This window comes from Crinia signifera, chromosome 19 (genome assembly GCF_055691185.1).
Source record: "Crinia signifera chromosome 19, ASM5569118v1, whole genome shotgun sequence".
Taxonomy (NCBI): domain Eukaryota; kingdom Metazoa; phylum Chordata; class Amphibia; order Anura; family Myobatrachidae; genus Crinia; species Crinia signifera.
In genome coordinates this window covers 90,445,817-90,462,268 of record NC_139226.1, presented here as the reverse complement: position 1 = coordinate 90,462,268, position 16,452 = coordinate 90,445,817, and the positions used below count along the sequence as shown (strand labels likewise).

Here is a 16,452-nt window from a genome sequence, read left to right as displayed (position 1 = left end):
AATTATCAATATGTATAACACAACACAACTTGTCGTGCGCTGTTGTTTGCGGGACTGTGCTTTAAGGTGGACGGTAATAAAAACCCCTTTTTTCACATCTTGGGAGTGACTCTAAGGGTTCTATAGGAACGGGCAGATCCCCAATATACTATCTTTGACGTACCAGGAACTGTGTGGGTTTTAAGTCTAGTGCACTAGCACCTCAGTATTGATTTCTTATTTCTTTTATCCCCCCAAGTCATTTAATTTACACTGTTTTATTCCATTTAGCTTTTTTGGTCGTAATATGTTTAATAAATTGTTTTTTAATTGTAAAACCAGTCCAATTGGGTTACAGAATATTTTTTATACAGTATATACTCAGCGCTGCTATTTGTATATTTCTAGTGATAAAGAAAACCCTTTCCCTGGTAAGCAGGCATGCACATAAGGGCCTGATTCTAGTTGCTTCGATCATGCGCGCAATTATGATCCATGCATAGGAAAATAGAATTTGTTGGCTGGACGACCCAATATCGACAAAGCGTGCAACTCAGAACCAGGCCTTTAATTCTTTCTGTTAGCTGTAATAAATAAAGCTGCATCATAGTCAATAAGATCACTCACTGCCATTCTTTTCTTGACTGCACAGTTAGTAACAATAAACCCTTCCTCATCAAGAACATTTTTGACAAATTTCTCATCATATTTGAACACATTTATCTTGTCCTGCCCAACCATTACATATGTTGTATTTAGAACCCCAAGCATGATCAGGGTTCCTCTAGGTTTTAGTAGCTTTCCAATTTTCCTTAAATTCTTTCTATATTCATCTTCATCTTTGCTGATGAGTTCCAGCGTCCAACCAAGGATGACAGAGTCTGCTGGTTGGAGCACCTCGGGGTCTGTGATATTTTTTTTTCTGAAGTCACATTTTTTGACCTCTGCAATTGCTCTCCTCACCGTTGTATCAGTGCTCTCACTTTGGTCACTGAAATATACAAGAACAATACGGATCATTTGGATGTAGTTCTAACAATGCAAGAAATAACATAGTTTTGTGGGACAGAATTTTTAATGGAGATTCGATGGGAGGGATGCTAAAATTTATACTATGTTCAGACTCAAAAGTCTAAAAAACCCGGGTCATTTTGCCAGGTTAAATCTGACCCCTGTTCAGACTGCAATGCAAATTGCCGGGTCAAGTATTTCTACCCAGTATTTTGCCTTACAACATAGGTCCTTTTCTATTGTGCAAAGGGTCACCATTCTAGGGACCTGGGAATGTTGACCCAGATCCCCCAGCACAAAGTAACATCAGAAACATCATAACTTTTATTTTGCTAAAGTTTGCAGAATGGGTGGGGTGGGGGTCCTGCTGTGCCGCCTGATCATCAGGGATCAGCAACATGGCCGGCACAATGGGGAGGGAACCAGAATGGAGAGGGACTGTGAGGTCCCTCGACGAGCAGCAGTTGTTGGAGGATTATTTTCCCCATATGAACAAAGTACCAGAAACCATAACATTTACAGGGTAGATAACACCATATATCGAAGGTGTTGCCTAATAGGAGGTTATGGGCTTTTGCATGTTTTCTGAATGAGATTGAATAGAATCCCTCCCAGTGTCCCCGCAGCTCACACATCAGAAAGTATACGTGCAGAAGGACTCCAAGCTCCTAACTGGGAATTCCTATCCAGTGTCACAGAAAAAGGGGGGCTACTTTATACCCAGGCCTGACGAGTGGCTGAGAGTGTCCCGGGTCCCGTTCATCCCTTCCATGGCCCCCTCCAGTCCGCTACTTTGCTCTTCAGCTTAGAGACAATACTAACTACTGCAGTAGCAGCCTCTCTCCCCAGATGATGTGGTCCCTAGGTCAACAGTCATTAGATTGACCACTATTAGTCAACAGTCACTAGTGACTGTTGACCTATAACCCATACCCTTCACCAGCAGTGCACATGCTGTGTGCTGCCAGGGAGAGAGGCGGCTGCAGAGGCAGTCAGTCATCTCTCCCTGTGTGATGTGTGGTGGTGGTGGTGGGGGGGGGAGTGATCGCACAAAGCAGTAACTAGCTCCCCCCCTCCTTTGTGCAGAGTGCGTGGCCAAGTGTGGGCAGTGGGCATCTGAGCGGGTGCCCAGATGGTTCCTTGAATTAGAATGTGCATGTGAAGTCTAATCTTGGGATTGGAAACTCTAATCCCAGGATTGAAATCCCAGCAATTAAGGGGACAAATCCTGCTGATCCCACTGATCCTGGGAGTGGCCACCCTAGTCAGCACCCAGCCCCGCCAGCAGGTTACTCACGACTCATCCGATGCATACATTTGCTCACATCCACATCCACGCGCATTAAAAATGCGAGCACACGCTCAGGGCTGTAACATTGCCATTTCCTGCTGTCGTGATTGGACGCATCTTTAGTTGTTTGTGTAAGTGCATTACCTGTTTCCTTCTAGCTCTTTAACAAATGTGTCTATGTGACCCCATTGAAATGCTCCTGTGCGTTTGTGAATCGATTTGTTCAGCTCCATGATACATTGCTCAGCGCACTTCAGCACAATGATCTGATTGAACCATCCACTGGCTGAATACAGATGATGAATGAAAGATCCAATACTGACATCAATCAGAAGGTCTCCCTTAATGGTACCTGCAGGCAAAGATTACAGTAAGTATCAAGTGTTGTTTGCTATGTAGCGCCTGTTCTGTGCATCATTCTCTAATATGTTACAGGTAACAAATGGACTGAATCAGCCCCCAACTGTCATTTCCCAAACCCAGTCTGTAATATGGCAGTTAGCAGCTGGTTGTTTATCACTCTCCATTTTATCACTTTTTAAAGCTTGAGATATTTGGTCCTATCTGTTGAGTCCAATAGTATTTGATGTCAACCACGGGCACTTTAAGAGAGGAGGGGCCCCATGTGATGTCCACTAGGGCACTTTAGGAGAGGAGGGTGCCAATATAATCACCATTAGGGGTGCTTTAAGAGAGGAGGCTGCCCATGTGATGTCCACTAGGGCACTTTAGGAGAGGAGGGTGCCAATATGATGACCACTAGGGGCGCTTTAAGAGAGGAGGTTGCCGATGTGATGACCACTATCTTGATGTCCGTATCTTGATCTTCTCCCCACTATGAGGGTGGGGGAAGGTCGTCCCAACGATCATAGAACAACAAGTGGTGCAGGTCGTGCACCTAAAGCATCCAGGTTTACCACCTGATAGCCAAGTGGTGGCTTTGGGCGAGGGATGAATAGTTGGTCGCATCAGCAATTGGCGAATATTCGGGCCCCGCCGGTAGGCACTCATGGGTGGTATCCTTGCATCCAATTTGAGTGCAGGAAAAACTCCTGTGTAGTATGGACTTTGTCATTTACATTCTGATGTGCCCGTGTGGGCTATACTACAGAGGGCTAACAACCCGATGCTTTAAGGGACGTATGGTCAACCCCTGTACCTCAATATGGGCTGCCTATGCCACGAGCAGCTCAGACAAACCGGTTGCAAGACATTTTTTAAAGTTGGGGCATCAAATATCAACTTTACGCTGCATGCTAATCGATCATGTCCCAAAGGACCCCCGGGGTGGGAATCGAGAACTAAAACTTAAGAAATTGGCAGCAACGTGGATAGCTCGATTGAACACTATTGACCCAAAAGGGCTAAACGAGTATAACCACCTTGGCATATTTCTACAGTAGGCTCCTACCAGACATAGTTCTAAAAAACCTTTTTGGACATACAGTGCCAGGATTATCTTTCTATAGCCACTGGGTAAAGCAGTGACATGGGGACCATGTTCCTAAGTCACTTTTTTGTCTAAAGTTTTTCTTGTTGTGTGTTCTTTATGGTTTGTAAATGTATATGTATAACTAATATGTGTTTTCTATCCTATGTACATCATATGTACTTCTCCCCCATCATGCTGTCCGCAGTTTTTTGCCTGTTAATATTTGTTGCTAGTGGCTTTTCTCCTGATATGCTGTGTCCCTGTAGCCAGTATCTATGATATATTTAATCCTTTTTTGGTTGTGCATTTATTATTAAATTACTAGACTGGGCGCATGCGCAGGTATGCCTTTGGTGCGTTCCACTTATGTTCTACATGGAGCACCCGCGCACTTCCAGGATCGGAGGTGTGCCTTCTATGACCATTAACACACTGATGTGCAGGCGCTTGCGCTATCACAACGTTGGTGCGTTCCACCTATATTTTTGGTGAGGCGCTGACGCACATCCGGGACCGGATGTGCGTCTGTTGGGTCTTGTGCGTTCCACCTGGTTTTGTGGTGACACGCACGCGCACTTCCGGATTCGGAAGTGTGCAGAGAGTTTTCCTATCAAACAGCACTTTAGCGCCTCGGGGCGTGGCTTGGACCTCGAGGAAGACGGATGCATGGCGGCTGAGCTCCGTGCTGAAGTAGGAGCAAACATCTACTACTGACCGTCTTCTGGGAGCATCCTGCCTACCTACAACACCGGACGCCCTCCCGGTGTGCGGAGTACGGTAAAAGAACTCTCGATCCCTCCCTGGGCTGCCTAATACAGTATCCGACAGCTGCGGCCTGCGTACTATCTCAGCATATAGATGCCATTGCTCCCCCGCTCCCCGCTTCATCTAGCGAGGCTGGTTACTCGCCGGAGACGAGCGGGAACACGCTGCGACCAGGCTCCCCCGCTAAACACACGGGGAAAGACCTCCCTGAAAGCCGACTGGGGCTCCGGTAAACTGAACACCGAATCGGGTCAGTGACGCGGCGTCCCTATCTCCCGCAGCGCCATCTTGGGAAGACATCTTGGGAAGAGGGCTGTTTAATACGCCAGCTTACTACCTGCAGCCATAAGCTTATCTCCTTAAGCCCAAATACAGGGGAAAACGCATAAGCCACATCGCTGACAAAAGCTGAACGGGACATTGAGACTAATTAAAAGCTATATACTCCTATGACACCCCAGAGGAGGCTAAGAGGATATTACAGTGAGTATTCTAGCAACACGGCTCCAGCAACACCACTATCTTTTCTGCAAGTGCTACACAGGAAAAGCTACTACATAGTTTTTCTCTCCTGTCTCACATTCAAATTATTCTTCATCTTATCTAAAGTTTTTATTAGAGACAAGATCAATCTCTATATACAAACGGTGAGCACTACTGCACTGAATATTAACGAAAGATAAGGCTGGCGAAGATTTTTCTGCTAATCACACTAGATAACCTTCCAAACAGACTAGTGTTTGAACTACATTTCTTATAATCCAGACCTGTCATTGTAGCACAACTTCTTGCATTTATTCTCTGATTCTCCTATGTGACTCTACAATGTAGGTCTACCTGATAAAGACTTCCATGACACAGTGCAATATAACCTTTTAATATGTAACCATACGTACTTGATTGAAAAGTTTATCCTAGACTGTGCTAACAATTACAATTGATCTGAAAAAACAGTAATATTGCATATATTATGTGAAGAAAGGGGCAATACTGCCACCCTGAGGATGTTTCGGGAATATCTTGATGTCTCTTTAATCATCCCTAAGGATTACCTACAGTACTGCTAATCCACAGAGGCTATATACTTGAAATTTGTAATTAGGCAGAGTATTATATTATTATTACCTTGTGCATAATAACTTACGTCTAATTTGTCAAGCTGTCAACACAAAATAGAAACAGATCACGGTCTCCCCGTAGACAAACGCAGACGATGGATAAATTCTTGGGACCCGCCCCAGGCCCAAAAGCAGCTCCTCAACCTCAACGCCAAGGTCAGGAGAAACGACGGGGAGAACATAGCACAGCAGCATCTGGTGAGGATCAAGCGGGCACTCCGGTCTCAAAAAAGCCGATCCAAGATGGTTCACTTGAATCTCCAGGTAACCATGAAAATGCTTCACTTAACTCACTGTCATATACTGACTTGGTTAACGCAATACATTCAGTGGTATCCCCATTAATACAAAAAGCGGTTGTAGACATCTCAGATCGCATTGCATCGCTCTCAGTAAGAATGACGGACGCTGAAACTCACATAAGTAGTAACACTGATAGTGTTACCGCTTTGCAAGCCACTGTACGTACATTGCAACAGGACAACAAAAAACGTAATGAAGCACTGACTAATGTAGAAAATCGACAAAGACGTAACAACTTACGGATTGCCGGTCTGCCGGAATCACTAAAAGGCCCAGCTTTAGAGCACTTTGCACGAAATACTCTGCCTAAACTGCTGCACAGAGAAACATTATGTACAGATATTGTAATTGAGCGTATTCACAGAATGGGGCAATTTCAAAACCGTGATCATGAAAGGCCAAGGGTGGTCATCATGAAAGTTTTGAACTACCTCCATAAACAGGCCATCTGGAATGCCTCTCGTAAGGTAAATCCCATTGTTTGGGAAAAACACAATTTAAGGATCTTCCAAGACTTTTCGCTTGAGGTTTCCAGAGCAAGAAAGTCCTTCTCCAATATCTGTTCTACGCTGATAAAAGAGAAACGTCAATTTTATGTTATGTACCCAGCCCGACTACGCATTATCACACCAAATGGCCACAAAGACTTTGATTCTGCCAAAGCTGCAGAAACATTCCTAACGCTATCACATACTGGTGGCACTTCTGGAGACATTACAGATCGAGACCCTCCGTGAGCTGGGGTACAGTTATAATTGATAAGGAAGTCCGTGAAATGTTTCCAATCTAACCCCCTGAAGCAGAACGAGATGTTTAGATTACTTGGTAATATCTTCGTCTGTTACTGAAAGAGGAATCGAAGAGGATGTTGTTGGCATAATGTTGAAGTTATAGTTTCTATCATATTACATTATGGTTTCACTAGGTTATCTGTTATTCACAGTATGGTTGGTTTGAAGAATTTGATAGATTCAAATGAATAACTATAGTTTTATGGTTCTGTTTTGTCATGGAGGTCTTACTCCAAAAGGCCTAGCTGGCTTTGTTCTTTAACCACTTTCTATGTTGGTGTTATGTGTTTTGTTGTGTCCCCCCTTTTCCTTCATGTCTTTCCCTTCCTTTATGTTTTATCCCTGACCGAGATACTGATTAAATATCAGCTACCAGTATTTTAACCCTATACTACGAAAAGTATGTCTTTATGTCTGGGCTCTTTAAACGTTAGAGGTATACATACCCCGGCGAAACGTCGGAAGATATTGACGTACCTTACCAAACAAAATATCGAGATTGCATGTCTTCAAGAGACGCATCTCATGCCACCAGAAGTTAAAAAATTAAACATGCTGGGATGGATAGTATTAGGTTCGGCTTCTTTTAATAAAAAAGCACGAGGAGTTATTACTCTGGCAAAAAAGAGCTTAGACATACAGACTAACTCAGAGGTCTCCGACCCTGAGGGTAGATATGATATCCTTACTGTTATTGCTCATGGCAAACCATTCACTATTTGCAATGTATATGCCCCAACACCTTATAAAAAATCTTTTTTTGTAGATATACTGTCTAAATTTCATACTTATGACTTATCTACATTAATTATATGTGGGGACTTCAATTTAGTGGTTTCAAATACCCTAGATAGATCACCTATTCCGAAGAGACATAAATCTTCCCCAAAAATAAATATCCCCTATTTTCTGGACTCCCTTAAATTGATAGATGTGTGGCGGGCCATTAATCCAACTGAAAAAGAATTCACATGTTTGTCTTTAACACACTCCACCTGGTCGAGAATTGACTACATTCTTTTGGCAGAACCTATGTTTTCCAATGTTGCATCTGTTCAGATTCTACCTCCAGTAATGTCGGATCATGGTCTTGTTGCAATGACATTGAATATACCCCAAAAAACTACAACTAGGCCGTTATGGCGATTCCCCTCCCACCTATCTCATTCATTAGATTTTAAAGAATTTTTTTTTAAAACATGGTCGGATTATTGTCTGAATAATATTAATAACACTAGCCCTACTCCGAATTCTGCAATAAAATGGCAAGCAGCAAAAGCCGTAATTCGAGGAGAAATTGTGGGATATATGGCTAGACTGAAACGACAGCAAAAACTATCCTATTTAGAGCTTCAGGCCAAACTCACCGCTACTTTCACTTTATTTAAACTCAACCCAACTCTCTGTAATAGGGAAGACTATAAACTAGCTAAACTACACTTTGAGGAATACTTACAAATACAAGGCGATAGATATTTGTTTAATATCGACTCCAAATTTTATAAGTTTGGCAATAAAGTGGGCAAACTCTTAACTAACTTGCTCAGGGGACCTAGATCTTCCAATACAATTCACCCTTTAAAAATGGCAGATGGAACCATGACAACTTCAGACACTCAAATAATGGAAGAACTAAAATCTTTCTATGAGACCTTGTATACGCCTCCTGGTGCTGTCTCGGACGAGTTAACTAGCGAAACTCCTGATTTAAATCTACTTCCATCTACTTTCGCCCCTTATTCTTGGGAATCTCAGGAATTACCCCAAGTTCCCAGCGCAGCTATTCAGTCATTAATAAACCCAATAACACTAGAAGAGGTGAGATGGGCAATAGGCCAGTTAAAATTAGCAAAATCCCCAGGTCCTGACGGATATTCCAACGAGTTTTATAAAATAATGGGAGAAAAAGTATATAAACCATTACAAGACTGTTTTAATCACATAATTAGCTCGGGACACTTACCAGCCCACTTCTCTGATGCTATTATCCGAGTCCTTCCAAAACCAGGCCGCGATTTGAAGTTACCTGCTTCATATCGCCCAATCTCTCTGCTTAATTGTGATTACAAAATATTTACTAAAATACTGGCAGAGAGATTGAAGGCGATATTACCTATGATCATACATACAGATCAAACAGGCTTCATCGCGGGCCGCCATGCAGTTGTTAATGTGCGTCGGGTGTTGGCTGCAGTGCAGGCGTCGGGGGCCTTGGCTGCATCTGATGGATTACCACATATGGTGTTATCGTTGGATGCGGAAAAGGCCTTCGACCTTGTGCTGTGGCCTCACCTTATACGCACAATGGTGAAATTTGGCTTCCCACCTGCTTTCATAAAAATTATAGAATCCCTTTACTCTTCCCCTAAATCAACAGTAGCCTGTAATGGTATCTATTCACAACCTTTCAAATTAGGGAGAGGCACAAGGCAGGGATGCCCACTATCCCCACTCCTCTTTGATATAGCCATTGAACCGCTAGCAGTAGCGATAAGAGCCTCCCCAGAAATACAAGGAATAAAAATAGGTAAAGAACATCTGAAAATAGCGCTATTCGCTGATGACACTTTGATTTTTATATCTGATCCTGTAAATACTATACCGGCAATTCTTCGTTTGGTGGACTCGTTCGGGAGAGCATCTGGTTATAAAATAAATTTGTCAAAGTCAGAGCTGTTACCATTGGGCAACTTTGACCTAAATGCTTTAAAAGCTTTAAATGTTCCATTTGCCATTGCAACATCACACTTTAAATACCTAGGTATTAAAATAACCGCAGATTTGAGCAAACTGTATGACCTGAATTATACAAAGGTAATCTCGGACATATCCACAAAACTAGAATCCTGGGCTGAAATGCCCCTGTCTTTATTGGGTCGAATGGCTGTAATACAATCAATAGTCTTTCCGAAGCTTTTGTATCACATGCAAATGATACCGTTAGCTTTAAAGAGGTCTGATGTTCTGATGATTGAGGCCATTTTTTCAAAGTTTTTGTGGAGTAAAAAACGCCCTAGGATAGCTAAACTTAAAATAAAAGCTCCAAGAACTGATGGAGGGTTAGGCTTCCCGGATATTCAGGCATATATGGCTGCTATATTCTTTAGGTATATCAGTGACTGGTTGTTAAACAAGGAAATTTATACTGACAAAAATTTAGACAGAGCGATCTGCGCACCATATGCACCGGCAGCTCTGATACAAAGTAACAGTTCTGAGATACCTTCGAATGTAAAAAACCATATTTTGTTTAAAGACACTTTTACAATATGGTTTAATACCAATAAAAAATTACAGAGAGATATAAAAAGATCATATTTCATTCCGTTATGGGGAAACCCGTCTTTTAAACCATCCATTGACAACCCATGGTTCGACAGCTGGAGGCGGAAGGGTCTGGACACATCTTATAAAGTTTTTGATCCGGGTGGAGGTGTCTCCTCTTTTCAAACATTAATGGATAAATATGCACTACCTACTAATAATAGATTTATGTACTTTCAAGTACGTCACTTTGTGCAAAATCAGGAAACGCTAGGCCCCTTACCTACAAAAATACCTCTACTCTCTCAAGTGAAGACGATAGATACTTTACTAGTATACCTAATCTCACATCCGTATAAATTACAGTATTTATATAAACTTTTGGTTACGTATAACCCCTCATATAGCCCTCAATGGGACACATTGCTTTATAAATGGAATATAGATATACCATCTGTAAGAACAATAGAAGATATCATACAATTATGCCCTATCTCTAGGAAATCCCTGACTTCAATGTATTACCAAGAGGTCTACTTTAGAACTATTCACAGGGCCTATATTACCTCCCATCGTAGAAAATATATGGTGGCGGAAGAACAGGGACATTGTATAAAATGTGGTACTACTATAGCTGATTATGCTCATTCAATGTGGGATTGCTATAAACTTAAAAAGTTTTGGAATAAGGTACTACAATATATCTCTGCAATGTTCAAAGTGTCTTTTACTTTTGACCCAGCAGCACTTATGGGTTTAAATTTTAATTCATGGCCTATAGATAAAATAAACAAAAGTTCAATACCACTCCTCATAACTATACTTACTGTAGCAAGAAAATGTATACTCTTGCATTGGACAAAGAAATCAGCTCCACAATTAGCATCATTGAAACAAAAATTGCTACGAATGGTATATTATGAGTGGAAATATGCTAGATTAGATCCTCGAAATGGAACTCGATCATTCCACGACAAATGGCAACTATTTATCGACACACTTGACGATGTTGTTAAGCAACAATTTAAAGATGTATTAATACCTTTTATTGAGTGATGTACCCATTTTAATGTATCCTTATATAATGCTGATCTTGAAGAGACATACAAGGTACTATTTTTCTTAGCCCTCCCGCTTTGCCTCTTTTAGATATGACTCTAGTTATGATTATCTCCTCTGGAAACTGATACAATATGCTAAATGTATTATGTATACTACAGATCAAGGTCATTACCCCCCCCCCCCTCCCCCCCCCCCCCCCCCCCTGTCTTTGTCTTTGTTTATGTCTATATTGGTGTCAGTTAATAATATAATTTGGATGTAAAATTACAGAGTTGTCAGTAATGAGAATACGGGAATAGGGAACAAGGAATAGAATATCCTTGGTCATGAACTAATTAATAATATACTATACGGGAACATACTTAGTTAAGATTCAGTCATGTATAGTGTTGAGGTAGAAATCTTTGTACCAGTAAAGTATTCGAAATAATTGACAGAACAAAAGTATTATTTATTCCGTAATATATGATATGTGCATTTTCTTTGTACCATTTATAATTGTGATAAGAAGAATGTTCCCTACTTAAGATTACTGAATAAGATTACATAATAAGACTGACAACTATCTTGTACCTTGTTTTTTCAATTTATCTGTTCATCTGATTTTATTCGAATGTATACTTTTGAAAAATTAATAAAAAGCATTTAAAAAAATAAAAAAACCAGCACTTTAGCGCCTCACAGTTATGGCGCTCTTAGTAAGTATTATTTTTGTATTGGTCAGTAGTTCTATATATCATGACTAGTGCCTGTAATTTATCCCACAGTTTACCCAGCATTATTTAGTGTGGACCTATCAGCATGTTCCACACACAGGTGTTGTGTGCAGCATTGATGGGGGAGGGTGTATATATAGATGATTTGCCATGAGTGTCAGTATTACTGCCTTCCTTCTGGTGTACCTATGGATCTACCTGTCTTGTCTTGACAAAGGCCCTGTTTGGGTCGAAACGTTGACTGTTAAATGACCACTGAATAAAAGTGACTGACTTTTTGCTGCAATGGTGAGTGCCTCCGCTTTTGATTAAGCATCTGGAAATATATATATATATATATATATATATATATATATATATATGCAAACAGGGGACCGCGGCACTCAGGTCTTAGTGAATAAAGGTACACTAAGCCATACCAATGACGTTTCAGCCTTTTAATAGGCTTTTCTCAAAAATAGCTTACATTTTTGAGAAAAGCCTATTAAAAGGCTGAAACGTCATTGGTATGGCTTTGTGTACCTTTATTCACTAAGACCTGAGTGCCGGGGTCCCCTGTTTGCATATACAATGGGGTTCTGCTCACGCAGCGTCCTCTCTGAGGGCACCAGGCAAGAAGCCAGCTACGAGGAGCTGAGTGCAGGCATATATCCACTGTGTATATATATATATATATATATATATATATATATATATATATAGACTGTGGAGCGGACCGGTTACACTCTGCACCTCGAAAGCGGGGTTCATCCCCAGAAACGTCGGTTCTTTATATGCACGCTTTTATGGATTGATAAAATAATTTTCTACCTCATACTCCGAGTGCCGCCTGTTGTTTCCTGTTTATATATATATATATATATATATATATATATATATATATATATAAATGACAAGTGTGAGCAGCGCTGTTAATCAGAGTCCAGATGTCAATTATAAAGTCCAAAGTCAAACTTTAGCAAGGAAGACCGTTTTGTGCACCAAGTCCAAGTTAGTGAACTGCAGCAACCTCTCTTAGGGGGGGGGCATCCAGGGTCAGGATGAAACAAATATCTAGAATAAACAGGAGAGAGAGGTGCGCCTCATAGTGCAGATCAATGAGTTTTTAATGAAGAATAAAAAACACTCCAGGTATAAAACACAATTGCTCGTACCATGTATTAAAACGCTGTGGACTGATTACCACATGATTAGACACGTTACCCACGGCAAACAGCTCCTCTGGAACCACGGAGTCCTCGGTAGCATGAATCGCTGCAGACACTGGGTTGTGCCGCAGAAACCAGCAGACGGTCGGACGAGGGGGACACCAAACTGCAGAGATGACGGGACGTGATGGAAAGCGGGTATCACAGGCCACGCCCTAACGCGTTTCGTCAGAGACTTCGTCAGAGGGCGTGGCTCTGTGACTACCCGATTTGAATATAACAGAACAGCAACCAATGAAATCACAGTGGGTGTCTGACATCACTGGGGGTGTAAACAGAAAATCAAATGCTGATTGGCAACGAAGCCATGAATGAAAACACAAAAACTCAGTACACCCACATAGTACTGAAAAATAACACAGTGTGACGGGCTGGAGTGATATCTTTCCTGTCACAATTATATATACATATACAATTATAATAAGGACATTTTAAAACATGATATAAAAACATGTGTGCATAAAAATTATGTGCAAAAAGAGCGCACATAAAATATTGTTAAAACAATACAAAACAGAGAGACACAATATGCTTATTTAAATAATAAGAGTTAGATTAGAAATTTTTCTATACATAATAAGGACATATAAGCAGTTATTAATTGAGGAAAGGAGTTATTTTGTAACCCTCATTTAATCCATAGGGTGTTAGGGTATTCAGTTTAAGGATCCAATAAGTTTCTTTACGCATTAGGAGCTTATCCCTATCACCTCCCCTTTTCGGGATAGGAATTTGTTCTATAGCTCTAATCTTCATACAGCTGGGGTCACTATTATGATAAGTTTTGAAGTGACGGGGGACACTGTGGTTGAGGAGTCCATTTTTTATGTTACGCTGATGTTCTAGGGCACGAATCTTAAATACCCTCTTAGTTTTTCCCACGTAATGTAGGTCACAACTGCAAGATATAAAATAGACCACATACGTGGAATTACAATTTAAAAATTGATAGGGTTTAATAGGGACAATTTAGGATTTATTAAATCGGTCCCCTTTGCGATGTGTTTGCAAATCTTGCAGTTATTGCAAGGGAAACACCCCTTAATGTCCAGAAAGGTATTAGAGACAGTGATGTTAATTGGTTCTAACTGGCTTTTGGCAATCATGTTTTTCAACGTCTTTGCCTTCTTAAACACAACACTGGGTTTATTGGGCAATTGTTTACCCAGTATGGGGTCCAGTTTTAGTATGTGCCAATTTTTATCTAGAATAGTCTTAATTTCCTTTTCTTTGGAATTAAATTGGGTAACAAACAAACAGTCATTTCTTTTAACCACAGGTTCGGATGAGGTTTTATATTCCAACAAATCTGTACGTTCTAGAGCTCTTGCTCTCTCACGTGCACGAATTACAGTATTTCTTGGATACCCTCTTTCATCAAATCTGGAGGTGTAGACCTCGGCCAGAGAATCATACATAGACAAGTCAGAGCAATAGCAATTTCGCCTCAGGCGAATGAATTGTGAAAATGGGATATTTTCCTTCCAGGATTTGAGGTGACAGCTCTCAAATTGCAAATAACTATTAGAATCTACGAGTTTAAAAAATGTAGAAGTCTCTATAGATTTCACCTCAGGAAAATTCTCCACATTCAAAAACAGATCTAAAAATTCAATGTTTTTCTTATTAAATTTGTGGGAAAACGTGAGATTGTAAGTGTTACAATTGAGAACTTCAACAAAAGAGTTAAATGAGGATTCATCGCCATCCCATATAACGATGATATCATCGATATATCTCTTAAACAATTTCACATTTTTTAACAAGTCAGGGGTCAAGGTATTCCTCTCCCAATCACCCATGTAGAGGTTGGCCAGACTTGGGGCACAGATCGTCCCCATCGCCGTGCCCCAAGTCTGGAGATACCAACCCCCCAAAAATTCAAAATAATTAAAATGCAACACAAATCTCAGACAATCGCAAATAAATTGGATCTTAACATCAGATAGACCACTATTGCTTGTAAGTACCTCCTTTATAACATCGATACCCTTCTGGTGTGGGATCTTGGTATAAAGGGAAGATACATCAATTGTACCAAAACCAAACCCATCACTCCATTCGATGTTTTCCAATATTTTTAACATGTGTGTGGAATCCTTCACAAAAGTGTCGAGAGATGGAACGTAGGTTTTAATAAACATATCTACGTAATCAGACAACCTCGAGGTCAAGGACCCCACACCTGCAATAATCGGGCGCCCGGGTGGGCGTTTCCCGATTTTTGTGCAGTTTGGGTAAATTATAGAATGTGGCAAAGGAGGGTGTAGTATTGTAAAGATATTTAAACTCATCCAAATTAATACTTTTTTTCCATAAGACCACGCTTTAGCAATACTTCCAACTCCCCTATAAACAATTGTGTAGGATCATTATCGAGTTTTCTATATGAGACATATATATATATGCCTCTTGCCAGGCATTTTGCTGAGCATAAACATACCTTAGCAAATTTTAAACACACAATTATAGATCACATTCCTGAGAGCATGAGACGAGGTGATCGGCATAAGAGTTTGCTAAGATTAGAATCTAAATGGAATCATGTATTAGATACTGTTCGCCCTAAAGGGCTAAATGACCATCTTAATCTTAACATATTTCTAAATTAACTATGTATCTATAATATGCCATCATATCTCTCATGTAATACCTGCCGTTTTGCTCTGATCGCACAATTCCTATATTGTAAGAACTACTGTTGATGTATGATTATGCATTCTTAATGTAATTTTGTTGTATCTTTACTGTAACATTGTATGTCTATATTTGTTAGTTTGTCTTTAACGGTGTATAGACGCGCTGCTATAGCAACGGCTGATGCATTCCTTGCAGTAGAGCTTGCTGGGAAGGACGTACCCGGAAGCTCCTGCTGGAACGCACGCCGGAGCTCCCGCCGCGTGTCTTGAATTTCACGTCTGCATTTAGTGTATATAAGGTGAGCACTGTGTATGTTTGTTTGTCTATTGCTGCCTGACGAAGGGCATAATAAAGCCCGAAAGCTTGTGCAACTTCATGTTGTTGGAGTGATTTATTGCCGTTGAAGAATCCGTGGGTGCTCGCCATCTGGAACTGCTGTATTATTACATTAGGCTCGAGCACCACGGTGGATGTCTTAAGCTGCAGGAGGGTGCCTGTCATTCTGGACTTGTGTATATATATATATATATATATATATATATATATATATATATATATATAGGATACTCGTGGACGGCGGCACTCACAAATAATATTATTAATTAATATTATTTGTGAGTGCCGCCGTCCACGAGTATCCTGCATAGCGCCTATCTCCTATAGGCTATCTACACGGAGGGCACCTGTTTGTTTATCAGCTGAGGGGGAGTGCTGCTTGATGAAAGAGTTTATATATATATATATATATATATATATATATATAGCAAGGGGTTCTCAAAACGGCACTCTGTAGCATATGGTAACGTTTTTTGGTGCAGGGTCCAATTTAGTAGATAAAGGAAGCACTTACCCAACCTTGCAGTAAGATAAGA

At 40.7% G+C, this 16,452-nt stretch overlaps 1 protein-coding gene across 1 annotated transcript; it reads right to left on the bottom strand.

Annotated features, from left to right (window-relative positions):
* Positions 1-546: 546 nt before the first annotated feature.
* LOC146041582 (nicotinamide N-methyltransferase-like) lies at positions 547-4,381 on the bottom strand. Its single transcript, XM_083161530.1, has 3 exons — positions 4,219-4,381; positions 2,426-2,633; positions 547-970 (listed from the first exon to the last, which is right to left on the bottom strand). Exons 1-3 carry the CDS (start codon positions 4,379-4,381, stop codon positions 547-549), a joined length of 795 nt encoding a protein of 264 aa, XP_083017656.1.
* Between the last annotated feature and the right edge of the window lie 12,071 nt (positions 4,382-16,452).